General features: G+C 38.9%; 3 protein-coding genes across 3 annotated transcripts in view; 1 reads left to right on the top strand and 2 right to left on the bottom strand.

Moving 5' to 3' along the window:
- cnot3b (CCR4-NOT transcription complex, subunit 3b) overlaps nt 1-1,499 on the bottom strand; it is a 38,840-nt gene extending 37,341 nt beyond the window's left edge. The window contains exon 1 of the mRNA XM_037693611.1: nt 1,361-1,499. The gene's annotated coding sequence lies outside the window, so the exon portion shown is untranslated. The remainder of the gene's footprint in view (nt 1-1,360) is intronic.
- Nucleotides 1,500-4,347: 2,848 nt separating this feature from the next.
- Nucleotides 4,348-10,659, bottom strand: ccdc106b (coiled-coil domain containing 106b). The gene is made up of 7 exons (XM_037693721.1): nt 10,419-10,659; nt 8,384-8,542; nt 7,646-7,837; nt 7,407-7,556; nt 6,085-6,300; nt 5,672-5,832; nt 4,348-4,503 (listed from the first exon to the last, which is right to left on the bottom strand). The coding sequence occupies exons 1-7, from the start codon at nt 10,456-10,458 to the stop codon at nt 4,348-4,350; spliced, it is 1,074 nt and encodes a 357-aa protein (XP_037549649.1). The 5' UTR covers nt 10,459-10,659.
- Nucleotides 10,660-11,154: 495 nt separating this feature from the next.
- On the top strand, nt 11,155-14,923 carry tmem238a (transmembrane protein 238a). Its single transcript, XM_037693048.1, has 4 exons — nt 11,155-11,160; nt 11,262-11,341; nt 12,629-12,786; nt 14,573-14,923. Exons 1-4 carry the CDS (start codon nt 11,155-11,157, stop codon nt 14,734-14,736), a joined length of 408 nt encoding a protein of 135 aa, XP_037548976.1. The 3' UTR covers nt 14,737-14,923.

Below are 14,923 nucleotides of genomic sequence, written 5' to 3'. Positions count from 1 at the left end.
TTTCGTCTTTCATCCAAAAGACTTCATCAGTCCGAGGCGCCACAACAAACTCGGTCTTATAAATAGCTCACTAGTTTTTTTTATTTATTTTTATTAGTTTGTTCTACATCGGGAAAACTAAAACAGCCACTGGCCAAAAGGATGGACCAGCACAGAAGAGCAACATCATCAGGCCAGAACTCTGCGGTCTACACTCATCTGCAGGACTCCGGTCACTCTTTCAGGGATGAAGATGTTCACATCCTGGATGGAGAGGAACATCGGTTTGAGAGAGGAGTGAAGGAAGCCATCTTTGTGAAGAGAACCCGTCCATCGTTAAACGGGGCGGAGGCCTCCGTGTTCAACTGTCCCCCTCTTACAATGCTGTTATTACTAGTATCACTCAGCCCTCTGCGAATAGTAAACAGCCATCAGAGGCAATTGTTAAACTGATGGTCCTCCTTTTACGTGAATTGCTAGTTTTGTCTGTCGGCAGCAAACTGGTTGATCCACTGTGAGAAGGTGAAGCTTATAAGACTGAGATTGATGCAGCACCTCGGTCCGAAGAAGTGTCGGGGATAAAAGACGAAAAACATTTCAACAAAGAAGAATTCATTCAGAGGACCTTACGCTTAAATAAGAAAAAGCAACCAAAAAAAAAGAGACATTCTAATAAATCAGCAACGTTTGTTTTCTATTTCCCCCACAGTATCAGTTACTATATATATATATATATATATATATATATATATATATATATAGTTTTTCTCTGCACTGATTATCTAGATGCATTCGTATCGTTTAATATCCAAACTTTCTGAGAAAGTCTTAGTTGTCTTCAACAAAGTCTGACCTGGACGCTCTTCAGCTGTAAAACACCAGGTCAGACTGTCTGATTGGAGCTCAACAAACACACAGGTGCCCACACCTGGAGGCGGCACAGGTGAGTTTCAACATGGTCTGATTCTCCTGTGAATACGTTTATCCGAATTTAAATCGTGTGGGTTCAACCAACAAGTGCTGTTCTGTTTTCAAAGCCGACGGGAAAGTATTTACTAGCCCGCGATGTTTATAAACAATGCGGGCATCATCAGAGCTACAGAAGCCTGGAAGCGCCAACATCCGAGCAGAGTTGAAAACAAACTCAAGTTGGCGTTCAACCGCGATCCCGTACGATCAGCTAAACTTTCCCTTTTTAAAAATAACGAAACCAAATACAAGTTGTTTTGAGGATCGTGAGCTGCAGCTTCCCACCGGCTGCGCTGTTTGATGTGGGAGAGACAGTTTTTTTTTTTTTTTTTTTTGGAAAGAGGAGAGAGAAGACACAGAAAGAGGGGAAAGCCACATAAATTCATCACCTCTGGCTCCGCAGCTAATTTACCTGGATTCCTCCACGTCGAGGTTGAGTTTCTCAGTCGCTACACCACGATAAAACTTCAGCGATTCAATAAAAAAGGCTTAATTTTTAAAACAAATTGTCAATTCTTCTCGCTAAACAATCACTCCGCACATCCAAGATGGCTACCAGGAACACCTCCTCCTCCGATGCGCTGAGGTTCTAGAGTCCCGCCTACTCTGCCTCTGATTGGTCGACTGCTGAAAATTCCTTACTTCTATTGGTTAATGTGTCTGTCCATCAGGAAAAAACAGTGGAACTGCTTCCAGCGTGACTCGCGTTATGATTGGATCGTTTGTAGAGGTTAAGGAGTAAAGTGTATTCTAACCCCGCCCCATTAAAGCCGAAAGAACCTCTGGGAAATGAAGTCTAATATTGCAAGCCAGCCAAAAATACAAACAAAAAAATGTTTTTTTTGTTTTCTGTTTTAAAAATTCAGGAATATATTTTTTTCATATTTCCTTGATAAAAGTTGAAACGATTTTTTTTGTTTGTCTTGTCGTTATTTGTAGTTTGCATATTTTGAATCCAATTATGTGTGTGTGTGTGTGGGGGGGGGGGTCTACTTTTTCTTTTCAGACTCATTGTTAACCCTTGTTTTTATATTACAAAAAAAAAAACGAAAAAAAAAACATTGACATTCAAATCTTTCACATGAATGCAACACAATCTGCTTGCGGCTTCCTTCTAACTTTATTAATTGGCTTTGCATGTATGTGAACGTTTTTTGTACAGTTCCCTAAAACATCTGTTGTGACTTGTTGCTATATAAATAAACTGAATTTAATTTAATTTAATAAATGAACAATGAATGAACAGCTTCATTCATGAAGCATACAGTGAAATTTAAATGTGATTTAATTGCACAAAAACACAAACATCAATCACATTTTTTACATCTTGTCAGCTGATATTATCTTAAAAAAAGAGACAAATATATATTGTAATCTAACATTTTATTTTAATCATCAATTATCTTACAATTTTAATTAAATAGGTATAAATAACGGGGGAGGGACAATTTTATGACACTTTTTTTGTCTGCAGAGTAAATTTCATTATGATAAATGAAAAAGTCAGTTTTAGATTGGACTTTTAAAAGTTTTGCTGGTGGCTCCTTTCATTTATGAACAACAGTTGATGCTTCTCTGCATTATGTACAATCATTATGATTTATTTAATAAGTAATGCAATATTTATCTGGTTATAAACTGCTATATATTTAAACATTCCTGTTTTATTAAGGTTTCAGAGCGCTCAAACTGCTAGGTGGTAATTTGTTGCTTTTATAGCAGGTTTTTTTTTTCCACTAGATATTAAACTGTTGACAAAATATCAAATAAACTTCAGAATTCCTTTATGGGAATCTCAGACTTTGCAGAGAACAACATTCAGTGTTGAAATCCACCAGTCAGGCCTTCAACATGGACAGATGCAAAAATAAATAAAACAAACCTTTTACACCGATATCTCAGGCCTTTTTTTTTTTATTTACATTCCAGCGCAAAAGCAAAATGCACTGCGAGGAAAACAGAAAGCTGTGAGGAAAATTAAACCCCGAGCCTGAACCCAGTGGCTGCGAGTTATCGGCGTCCATCCAACTCATTTCAGCTTGAAAAATTCTGCCAAGAAAAACGAGGATGGGAGATAATTAGAGAGGAAATGTGTTTTATGCTGAAAAATCGTTTCCAGCATAAGACTTGAGGGTTCAGCTACTGCCAAAGATGCTTCAATCGAAGATACAGGAATAATATTTAAATAAGCATAGCGTTTTGTTACATGTTACATACATTCCAAAACCCATGTTTTCTGGTATTTTTGTGCAAACTAATAAGAACGGACTCAAACCATTGGAAGATGCGTCATGTAAAAATGTTCTTAAAGCATTTACAGGTATTGTTTTTGTTTAACAAACAGAAAATTTAGATTTTGTTTGTGAAAACTAATCATATGCGTACTGCTAGTCATACTTAAAGGACTCTGGTTTGTGTTAAAATCAATAAACATCATATGTTATCCATAACTTTAGCTTCATAAACTGCTGCAGGCAGAATTACATCTTCACCTAATTGTCTGCAGTACCAACATTTACCACCAGAGGGCGACAGAGATCAGAACATCAACTCCTGTATGGACACCAGGTTGAGCCTTTCAGAAAAGTTGAAAGCGTAGTTTACTTTTAATATCAATTTAAATAAGGTTATTTTAAAATTTAAAAAAAGAAATGCCTCAGTTAAGTCTTCTTAATGCAAATTATGTTATTTTGTTGCATCTTCAGCTGCTGTAAACTGAGCTGAGGAAACCCTGTTTAAGCTAAAAGCAATTATTTTACTAAAAAAAAAAAAAAATTCTAACTGACTTCAGAGCTCACAAATCATACTTTATTTTTTGAATTAACAACATAATTTTCAGTAACTTTACGTCGTACACAGTACGGCAATTCACATATTGTGTTACTGCAATCAAAATAAATTAAAAAATGAACATTTTTCAGGTGAATAACTTAAAATATAATAGCTTTAGTATGAAACACGGTAAGAAAGTTGTTTTAAATTAAGCAAATATGCATAATCGGGAGCTTTTTTTTTTATGTGCAAACGACTGCAGAGTCAACGAAAAACATTTTTATATAACAGAAAACAAAACATTGTGGGCTGGTCCGTAAAAAGTCCATAAATTCAACACACCTTTAGTTTAACACACCAAGTGACAATCCTTTCTACTTGTAACAAATACAACAAAACTATGATTCATATCTTTTTCAAAGAAAAATTCCCATCCAGGGATATTTATACGAGCTAACGAACTTCAGATAAATAACCAGCAAAAGCAAAAAGAACCAAAACCTGTTCCATAATTTAAACTGAGCAGCAGCAAAGAAGAACGCTCGCACCAGCAGCTGCAGAACAGAAGACGGTTCACATTCATCAAGAGAAGATTTCCCTTGTATTCCTCCTCCTCGCTCCTCTTCCTCAGTTTCTGAACCTGTAGGAGATGGGGAGCAGCTTGTGGGTCTTCTTCATGTTCTGGACCTTGGCGTGCGTCTCGTCGTCCATGGTCTTGTAGCACCGCCGGGCGTAATCCAAAAGCTTCTCCTTCGACGCCTCAAACTCTCCGACTTCCGTCATCTGCGGGAACGGCAGAGACGTGGGAGTTTGAATGGACGTTTTTAATTCTGATGACATGACGAACATCATTTTCACAAAGACAAACAACCCAACAGATTTTTAACTTCTTCAAATATTTAATGTGGACCAATGATAACCAGCCATGTTACCAGTGTTGCACCATATTCTGTGACCACGGTATTTTGTGAGCGTAGGGGGCGCTGTTGCATTTTTACATCATACTTTGCAATATCTGATAAACACCATCATATTCTGTGACTGTCTATATTTCCATAATAGTCATGATTTTAGTGAGCAGATGTTACTTTTTATTCTTTGGAGGAAGGGGGCTGACTCGCTCCTTCCTCCAAAGAATAAAAAGTAAAATATGGTCACAAATATCACGACTATTATGGAAATAGATAATCTCAGAATATGATAGCGCTTATCAGATATTGTGACCACGCTGTAACTTATAGAAAAACATTAAATACTTGAGCCAAACTGTTTCTGATGACTCTCTACTTCCTCTAAGAAATAAAAAGTAACATCTAACCACTTATATCATGAGTATTATGAAAATATAAACAGTCACACAATATGATAGGGTTTATCAAATATAAATAGTAATATATAATATAATTATATAATATAAAATAGTATTAATTAGTATTTTTGAAGTGAATCAGATTTTGTAAAGGATGGTGTAAAAATGCAACAGCGCCCCCTACGGTCACAATATACGGTGGTCACAGAATATGGTGCAACACCGGCACTGTTCAGAAAAAAAAACATTTACTGTACATATATTTGTGTATGTTATGGGTATGTATTTAAATAAAAGTTTAAAAAATCTTTCTGTGTAAATATCTCATGGTACATGGACACCTGCATACACAAGTGTGGCCTATAAACTGTGTGCACTTTTTTTTTTTTGTGGGCGTGGCTTATATTCAAGTGCACTCAATAGTCCGGAAATTACGGTAATAAGAGTTTCTGACCCAGAATTGGGATTTTTAAAACAAAAAAAATATGAATAAATAAACGGCTCGATTGAAAATAATAATTTCTATAATTAACAGTTTTAACATTTAATTTATTGTTATAGTTTATATTTGTACTCGTTCGTATTTTGACACATTTGTGCTATGGTGCTTTGCGAGCCCAGACATAAGCGTGAAAGTCAAACCTTCTCCGGCGCGACCAGCAGCAGCTCTGCGATGGGGGAGGTGGAGGCCATCGTGTTGCGGTCCACTCCGTGGATCTGGAAGGCTCGGGACATGCTCCTCACCCGCTGGTAGGTGGACAGGATCTTCTTATAACGAATCAGGACCCCGTCTGGGTCCTTAACTGGAAAATGTAAAAAGAAAAGTGGCATAAAAACAACAAACTCTGCTCCTGCTGAGAACTTTCAGTGTAATTAGCTCAATAATCCAGCAGGTTCCTAAATAATTTATAACGTCCTGCTTGTTTTGTTCAGAGAATCCTTGTGGCTCTTTTAGGTTTTTCACAATGTCATAAATATAAACAATATTTCTACAAAGTTTGAGAAAGACCAGTTCGGTATATTTTTATCTCCGAGTTTTGTTTTTGAGCCTTCACCTCTTTGTCTCTCTCGGCCATGCGTGATCCTGAAGATCCTCCTCATCTTCATCCTCGGCTCTCCGGCGGCTCGCCCCTTGCCTTTCTTCTTGGACGCCTTCTCCGCACAAGAGTCATCGTCGTTCTCCTCCTCCTCCTCCTCCTCTTCCTCTTCCTCCACGTACTCGTCCTCGGTGTAGTATTTGTCCTCTTCAACGTGAAACTCCTGCTTGACTGCTGCCAACAAAACGCATCATGGAACACAAACGGTGAAACCAAGTGGAAACACAGAGTTTCTCCAAACCGTGGGAAAGTTTTTGAAGCATTCACACTGTTGTGATCCATTTTTCTTCTGTACGCTTTTCTGCATCTTTCTCGCTCCACAATTTCTGTGCTATTTCAATAAATCATAAATCAAAATGTTCAGCTCTTTCAGGACAATCCTGTTAGGACATTTAGTATTGGTACAACTTTCAGCTTCCTTGTGCAAATTTAAAACTTTTTTCAGCTACTTTCACCTAACTTCAGCTGTTTTGTGCTCGTTTCAGATGCTTTCTGCTAACTAAAACATTTTGTGCTTCTTCAAACTTTTTTCTGCATATTTCAGCTTGTTATGCTCCTGTCAGCTTGCTTCTGCTATTTCAGCAGCTATTTAGCTGTTTTATGCTAACGTTAGCTTTTTCAGCTAATTCCATATTTTTTGCACTCGTTTCAACTTTTTTCAGCCTAATTCAGCAAAAAATGTGCTCCATTTATTTCCTTTCTGGTAATTTATGCTTCTTTCTGCTTTTTTAGCTACTTCTTAGCTGTTTTATGCTAATTTCGGCTTTTCTCAGGTAATTTCCACTTTTTTGGTGCTCATTTCTGCCTAATTGAGCAAATGTGTTCTTTCTGCCTTTTTATGCTAATTTAAGCTTGTTCTACATTGTCAGCTAGCTTTTTAGCATATTTTAGCTAATTTCAGCTGTTTTGAGATAAATTCAAATTTTTCATGGTAATTTTTGCTACTTTCCGCCTAATTAAATTATTTCTGCTCATTTCAACTTGGTATGCTCCTTTCAGCTTATTTCTGCTGGTTTCAGTTATGCCCGCTACTATTTAGCTGTTTTATGCTAATATTAGCTTTTTCAGCTACTTCCACATTTTTTTGCCCTCATTTCAACTTGTGTCTTCTTTCTTCTTTCTCCTGCTGATTTATGCTTGTTCTACATTTTCAGCTACACTTAATCATGTATTTTTCAGCTAATTTCAGCTGTTTTTCAGCAAGTTCTTCTACAATAAGCATTCACACTGCATTTTCCCAGGAAATCTCCAGTTTACTTAATATTGTTGATCTTCCCCACCTGGGACAGCAATGTTTCGGCGGGACCGAGGTCCTGAGCTCTGGATGCGTTTGAGGGTCATCCCGGACCTGGTGGTCATGGGGGACGGAGGGGAGGGAGAGCTGGTAGGCTGGACCTTCACACTACGCTGAGCGTCTCCACACCATTCGGCTACAGAACGCAACAACAAAAACAATCCTAATGAAGGAAATTCAAACAGCATGAGGTGTTCAGTCAAACCTTTTTAAACGCCATCGTACCGTCTGGACTCCTCATGCTGACGATGAAGCGGTCCAGCTGACAGCGCAGGAAGTTTCTCTCCTCCTCCAGTTCCTCGATGCGCTTCTGAAGCCAGGTGTTCTTCTCCAGAGAGACGTACAGGTGAGTCCGCAGGTTAGAGACCAGGATGAAAGGGCTGTACTGAGTATGAGGAGGCTCCTGCACCACTGGTTCTGGATGTGGAGGAAAAGCAGAGATGATCTAAACATGCATCAAAGAGGAAACGGTAAGGTGTGGACTTAATCTAAGTTCAGCAAATCCTTTTAGGCTGAGCTCAAAAATCATGAGATGGTAAATCTGTCTCTGAAACCATCATACAAGAGTCATGGGTCTGAGTTTGAACATAAAAATATGTTGCAAATGATGAAGTACTGGTCAGATAACGAGTAAAAAACAGCTGCCAAAATGTGAAAAATAAAAAGAATCAAGACGTTGGTAAAAAAAAAACACTGTTCATGACTGCTTTAAACAATATGATTGATCATCCATCCATCTAGTAGATGTCAATTTTTAATTTTCCGCTGGTTTCAGCTCTGTGAAGCATGCTCTGTTGCACATGTATGAAAGGTGCTGTACAGTTGATGTTAGCTCATCACATGACAGCCTTTCAACAGGAAGCTCGTGAGCAGAAAGCCCACAGAGCGCAGCCCAGCGCAATAAAATCCTCATTTTTAGCAACGGATCCATAATAAACGGGCTCTTGTGTGGACGTGACCCACCTTCCACCACCTGCTGGCTGTGGTTCAGGTGATAGGCAGGTGGGCGCTCCGCATTCTCTTCAAGGGGAAAGGAGACCTCATATGCGTCCAGATACAAACCGCCACCTCTGCCTCCTCCTGTCTCTGCCGACGACGATGAAGATTGGGGCATGTAGTGCTCTAACATGTTCAAAACACAGCAACACAGAAGATTACTCTGACACAGGGTCACTGACTGTACAACACAACGCCGCTGCTTCAGGGGACTGGACGGTGGCGATGCGGTTAACACTGCTGCCTTGCAGTAAGAAGACCGCAGGGTTAATGGGGCTCTTTCTATGAGGAGTTTGCATGTTCTCCTCGTGTGTGTGCGCTGTAGGTACTTTGAGTTTGAGATAGGTCAGCCTTAATCGTAGATACTAACGCTGCTATAACCAATGTTGCCCAAAATTTAGTTCTTTTAGGTAAAGATGCACAATATTATCGGCCGATATCAGCAATAAAGTTAAAAATCGTACATTCCATCAAAACAACTCACCGATATATAAGGCGGTGTTAAATATAAAGGCACTGTTTTTGTAGGACAACCCAGGGACAAGGATGCCTGCAGCACCAGCACAACGTTATGACATCACACGCGTCTAGATTTGTGAAAATGTGCACTGTTCGAGTGTTGTCATTGTGTTAAGAGTAAATGTCATTAATACTTTTGATATTAAACATAATCCATGTAGAAGTGTTACATCATTTCCAGCCCCCTATTTTGGCATCTGCGTTTGGTAGCAGGCCAGAGAGCGTGCAGAACAATGTACTATTTTAATTCCACAGCAGAGAAAGTTGTGGCGTCTCTGTAAGTCGTCTAGGGGAAAAATATCAGTATTGGTATCGATTATCGGCCAAATAAGTTTTAACATATCGACATATCGGCCAAAAATCCAATATGGTGAATCTCTGAAAACAGATTACTGTTAGTGTACAAGCTCTTCTAAATACATGTTCAAGATAAAAAGGAAAATACATACTAAACAACTGAAGGTGATGCAGGAAGAGAAGCACCTGCATCATGAAGGACCCCACTCACCCAGCACACACACTTTTTGCCCCACTCCCCTCAGGAAAGAGGTTGAGGAGCATTAAGTGTAGAACCACTAGACTGAGGAACAGCTTCTACCCTGAGGCTGTTAGACTCATGAATCTAATCATTATAATCACTATTAAAAAAAAATGGCATCATGTTGCTGCTGATCTGTTTCATGTTCATTTGTGCTCATCTGCTCACACGGACTCGTGTTCGTGCTGCTGTTCAGTGCATTGTGTTTGTTGTTTTTATGTTATTAGTGCTTCGCATATTTTTACCTGATGTTTTTCTTAGTTCATACCTTAGATCTTATTACATTATTGTTGGCTGTACCCTGTGTGCACAATTTTGTTCCAACGCATGTACCACATGTGGAGCGAATGACAATAAAGAACCTCTGAAGCTTAATGTTGGACACCTGCCTCCTTGATTTCTAAAGATCTGCAACGGCCATGAATAACAACTCATAATGACTGACGTGCAATCAAGTTGTCTAAAGACCCCAAAACATGCTCATTAATTAATGTTAATTTCATTACATCCTAGGTGCAAAGACTAATTTTAATTAGGGAAGGTATGGAATACACAACAGGAATCAACGAGACAAGATAATATAAATACATAAGAAACATCTTAAAACACAAAGACAAAGATATAGCATGACCATGAAGATGTCCTCTTTTTAGAAAAGGCTCAAGTTCTTAATAAATCAATTAAGTAAAATTTAGAAAACCATCACATGTGTAAAAACACTGGTTAACTTGATAGTTTAACTAATAACCCAACATGTGCTTAAGGAAATGCTGATTAATTACAGTTTAATCAACCATTTAAGCACGTGTAACATTTCCTGCATTAGAAATTACAAACTTCAGTCATTACACAGGAAACAAGCTTTGTTGCGTTCAATGAACTTTAAAATGTGGAAATGTTTGGTTGCCCACTAAAAGAGGAGTTGCCCAGAAGAGCTGCTGTTACCTGGCGTGCTCGTTCCGTGCCTGCTGCTTGGAGTGTTCATGGCTGCAGACAGGTGGACAGGTGAGGACAAACCGAACTGTCCTCAGTAACCTGTTATTATTTCCCTCCTGCGCGGTTATGCTCCTGTAATACAGCGTGAGAGGAGCCGCACGAGTCCAACGGGCCTGCAGCAGCAATTACCTGATTATAAGTGGCCTCAACAGGTGAGGCGCGCGCTGTCACACATGCGCACAAGAATGCGGGGTTCCAGTCACTTTACAGGATAAAAAAAAAAAAGTTAGATATTTGTAATAACTTCCTATCTAAAGTTTTATTAGGCGGAAATGCCATTAATTATCAATCAGTTATATGTTATAATTAAAAAAATCTACATATTTCGTGTTTGAACTTCTTTTGTTCATATTGTTAATACTTTTTTATGAGCGAGATAATAACTTTAAGGGAAGTAAAGAAACTCAATGCTGCCTTTGATGTCACTCGGAAATTAAATATTTATATTGTAGACCCTTTTAATTGAGTTAAACACCAACTTGTATCGAATCAGTCACCTAAAATTAAAGTATCTAAAAAAAAAAAAATCAAAAAAGTATTTATTTATCCAGTCTTTATTACAGGAGAAAACCAACCAAATACGTCTATATATCAAAGTTTTAACTGCTTTTCTGGGGAAATTATGTTAAAGATAGAAGTGGAACTTAAAAACTGTTTTTTACGGATTTGCCTATAAGCAAACGACATGATGGTTGATTTAATTAAGCCTGTTTTTAGATGCAATGCCCAAATTCTCGAGTTTGACATTGAAAGCAGCAAATCTTCCCGTGTCACGTGAGGGGCGGGGCTCAGGTAAGGCGAAGACCGGAAATAGCAAATGTTTGTAAAACTGGACGAGGTGTTTTATCCACAAACAGGCGCTGGAACAACAAGTAAGTTACTCTAAATGTCCACATAGAGGAATTAATCCAGATGTTTTCAGGATTTAAAGTCGAGGCTTGATTATTTTTTTTATTATTATTTATATAAAAAGTAAAGATTTAAGTCTCTTGCCCGATAGCCTACAATTAATTCTTGATGTTTAATTTAGGGATTTTTTTTGTGTGTTTTTGTAATTTACTGTTAAATGTGCTGACAAATGTCATGTCAGAATATTTTAATTCATTTTAAAAAATATTGTCAGCACAAGTTAGAAACGTAAACAATTGTTTAGGGTCTGGGAATAAACACAAGTTACAAACTTAGATTTTAAAAGTACATAAACAACCCTGTTTGTTTGTTTTTTTACTTCTAACCTAACATCTATCATTCCAGTAATATAGTGTTTTTAATTTTTATTCTGCTAAATTTAGTTAAAATTACAAGAGAGTAATTTACCAAAAAAATAACAATAATCAAAATTTAATTTGTAAACTGATACAATGAAACAGTTTTAATTGACATCAAGTTGATTCAGATCTTCTTGACAATAATTATATGTAATTTTATGATTGTTTTAAAATAAAGTAAAATTAATTGTACTGATTTGAAAAGTAAAAAATGTATATTGGAAGAACAAACGGAATTTAAACAAGTCAGATTTTGTTTGTTTGCAGTCAAATAAGTTGATAAATGGGGGAGTGGTGGCACAGAGGTTAGAGAAGGTGGGCCTGTGATTAGAAGGTCGCTGGTTCAACTCCTGGTACTGGCAACATCAAAATGTGGGTGGAATAGGTGAAACACCCACACCTGCCTCCACCCTCATTTGCCCCACTCTGGGCTCTTGACCCCCACCATTTGCTCCCCGGTGCGCACTAGATGCAGCTCTCTGCTCCACACAGAGGCCTGCGGTCGCTCGGTGGTCTGTGGTTGCGTCAGGAAGGACTTCTGGCGTAAAAACAATTACCAAGTCTTTGTGCGAGTTAGTTCACTGTGGAGACCGCTGAAGAAGGGAGCAGCCGAAAGAAGAAAATAATAATAAAGTGGAAATTATGAATTAATTAATTAATGAAAATTGGTTTTATTATATTTATATTATATTATTGGTTTTATTAAAACAGGTTTTATTATGAAATTAAATCTTCGCATCTCAATATCGTGTGTAACAATGTATCATCAGCTAGCTTTATCTAGCTCGGTGTGTATAACCAACGAGCCAAGTCCATAAAGATGTTCAACACTTGTCTCTGTACAAATAAACAAATGAAGTGTTGAAGTAATCGCAGTCGTGGTCCTCTCAGGTCCACCATGGGTCTGTGCGGCGGCCTGTCTCACTGTAAAACAGCGTTGGGGTTTGCCGTGCTCATGGACCTGCTGGGTGGAGCCGCTCTGCTGCTCGGAGTCTTTGCTCCCTTGGAGATTGACGGGACCGACTTTGGAGACTTCCTGGTCTACAGTGGTACGTTTTTTTTATTTAAATCTTAACTTGTAATAAAATCACATTTAGGAAATGTTTAACTTGCACTGTGTAAGATTACACATGCAGGGAGTTCTTTGTGTTGATTTATTACGCGACATTATCATTTTTTAAATATCAGAATAAGCTTTAATGTCGTTGTACCAAGATACAGTGAGATTATGTTCATACTGAACGATGGGCCGAGTGCACGTTACTGCTGCTACAAGACTGCTACGTTTTTTTTTTAGATATAAAAAGGCAAAAGGCCATGAGGATGTATAGTGGTATAAAAAAAGGATCTCTTCACAGCTTGTCCTATCGGGACACAATTTGAGACATCAAAAAACTGTACCAGCAGCACATTTATAAACATATTATATATGAATTTGATGCCGAGATGGTGAGATTTGTCCATGAGGCACTTCCAGATAGGTTATAGGTAAGATGTTGGTAAATGGTAAATGGACTGTACTTATATAGCACCTTTCTATCTTATTGAGATACTCAAAACGCTTTACACTACAATCTGTGCCTCATTTACCCGTTCATGCAGCACTCTACTAGATCTCTACAAAGCTAATTGAACAAATCATTCTAAAGAGAATAATCAGAGCTTTATCACATTCGTACACCGATGGGACACGCATCAGAGGCAACAAGGGGTTCAGTGTCTTGTCCAGGGACACTTCGGCATGTGACTGCTGTGGGGTTCAAACCCCCAAATCTTGCATTGGAGGACGACTGCTCTAACCACTCAGCCACAGCCGCCCACTGTCAGCCGGCAGTTCTGATAAACCTGCACAGAAGTTCTCGGGGGGTGCGGTAGACAAAGCTTTTTCCTTAGTTGACCCATGTCCCAGGAGAAATTTGATAGTCGGCCTGCTTTCGAGGCCAAACGGGGGTGTCAGATTCAGATGAGCAACACTTGTTCATTTTCTTCAGGCAGACTGTTTTTTCTTGTCAGCCTCGAGTCCTGCTGGAACTTTCCAGATCCAAAATGGCCAGATTTATGGGCATTCCACTGATCCATGCTATGAGCCTTCTTGAAGGTCGTCTCCAACATGTTGGCAAGTCCTAGAAGCTGCAGGTGGCCTGTGATTCTCACAAATTGCTTCCATCTTACGGTTTAGCTTGTATATCAGCTGATTTTGAGTACTCATAGCACAAACCAAACCTTCACACAGACTCGGCAGTTTTGCCATGGCCGAAACTGCTGCCGATGTCTTCCTCAGAAGCCAATAACATAGGAACCTGGCGATGCCAAAAAGCAGAAACCCTTCTATCATGAATCCAATTGTATAAATGTCTTTGTCATCCTTCTGAGAAAGAACTGAAAGACACATCAGCTCCCGCACCCCTCCACAGGTCTGTGCCGTATCCTGCAGCGTGAGTCTCAACGGGACATGAGGGCTCTCCAGGACCCTGTCATTTTGTTGAAAAGGTTTAGTCGATTGCGTTGAAAGTCCAGCTGACCAGATCCATAATATTATTTTTCTTTCAGAAGATGTGTAACAGGAGCTCCAAGACACAGACAGAGAGCAAAAAAAGCAGGAGGAAGAGGAGAACGGGAGGGAGAGGAAAAGGTGTCCGCCTTGAGCGAGTGCAGAAAAAAACAATTAACAATCCAGTGTCGACGTGAAACTTCAAGCTTATAGAGTGGGAATTTTTACTGGATCTTCCTCCTCCAGATGATAAAATGTTGCACCATGTTTTATAATTTGGTTGCCTTGTTTTTATTTTAAAGCATAAACTCATTGAGATTATATGATTTTTGTGTTGTGTTCAGGAGCCCTGCTCGTGGTGGCGTCCCTGGCCGGGTGGGTTCTGTGGTACAGCGGGAACATCGAGGGCCTGACCGAGAAGAAGGACATGGGACAGATCAGCAGCGCCGTCGACCGCCTCGCCCGGAACCTCAGCCGCAAGATCCGCACGCTCCAAAGCCACCGCTGAGCAGAGTCGCTTTTTTAAAGTCTTATTTTTATCAGAGATCCAAAAAGTTTCAAGAGAAAGGTGCTACAAGCCGGTTAGAAACATTTCAGCTGCAGATATTGTTGCTCTGTTACAAAGTGTTCATTTTAATTTTTTTATTAGAAGTTATATATTTTCAATGAAATCCAACTAAAGTGTTTTGATAAAC

The sequence above is a fragment of the Nematolebias whitei genome, chromosome 19 (assembly GCF_014905685.2).
Source record: "Nematolebias whitei isolate Nwh7 chromosome 19, NemWhi1, whole genome shotgun sequence".
NCBI lineage: Eukaryota > Metazoa > Chordata > Actinopteri > Cyprinodontiformes > Rivulidae > Nematolebias > Nematolebias whitei.
The sequence above is the reverse complement of the archived record's forward strand: the minus strand, read 5'-3'. Positions and strand labels throughout refer to the sequence as shown.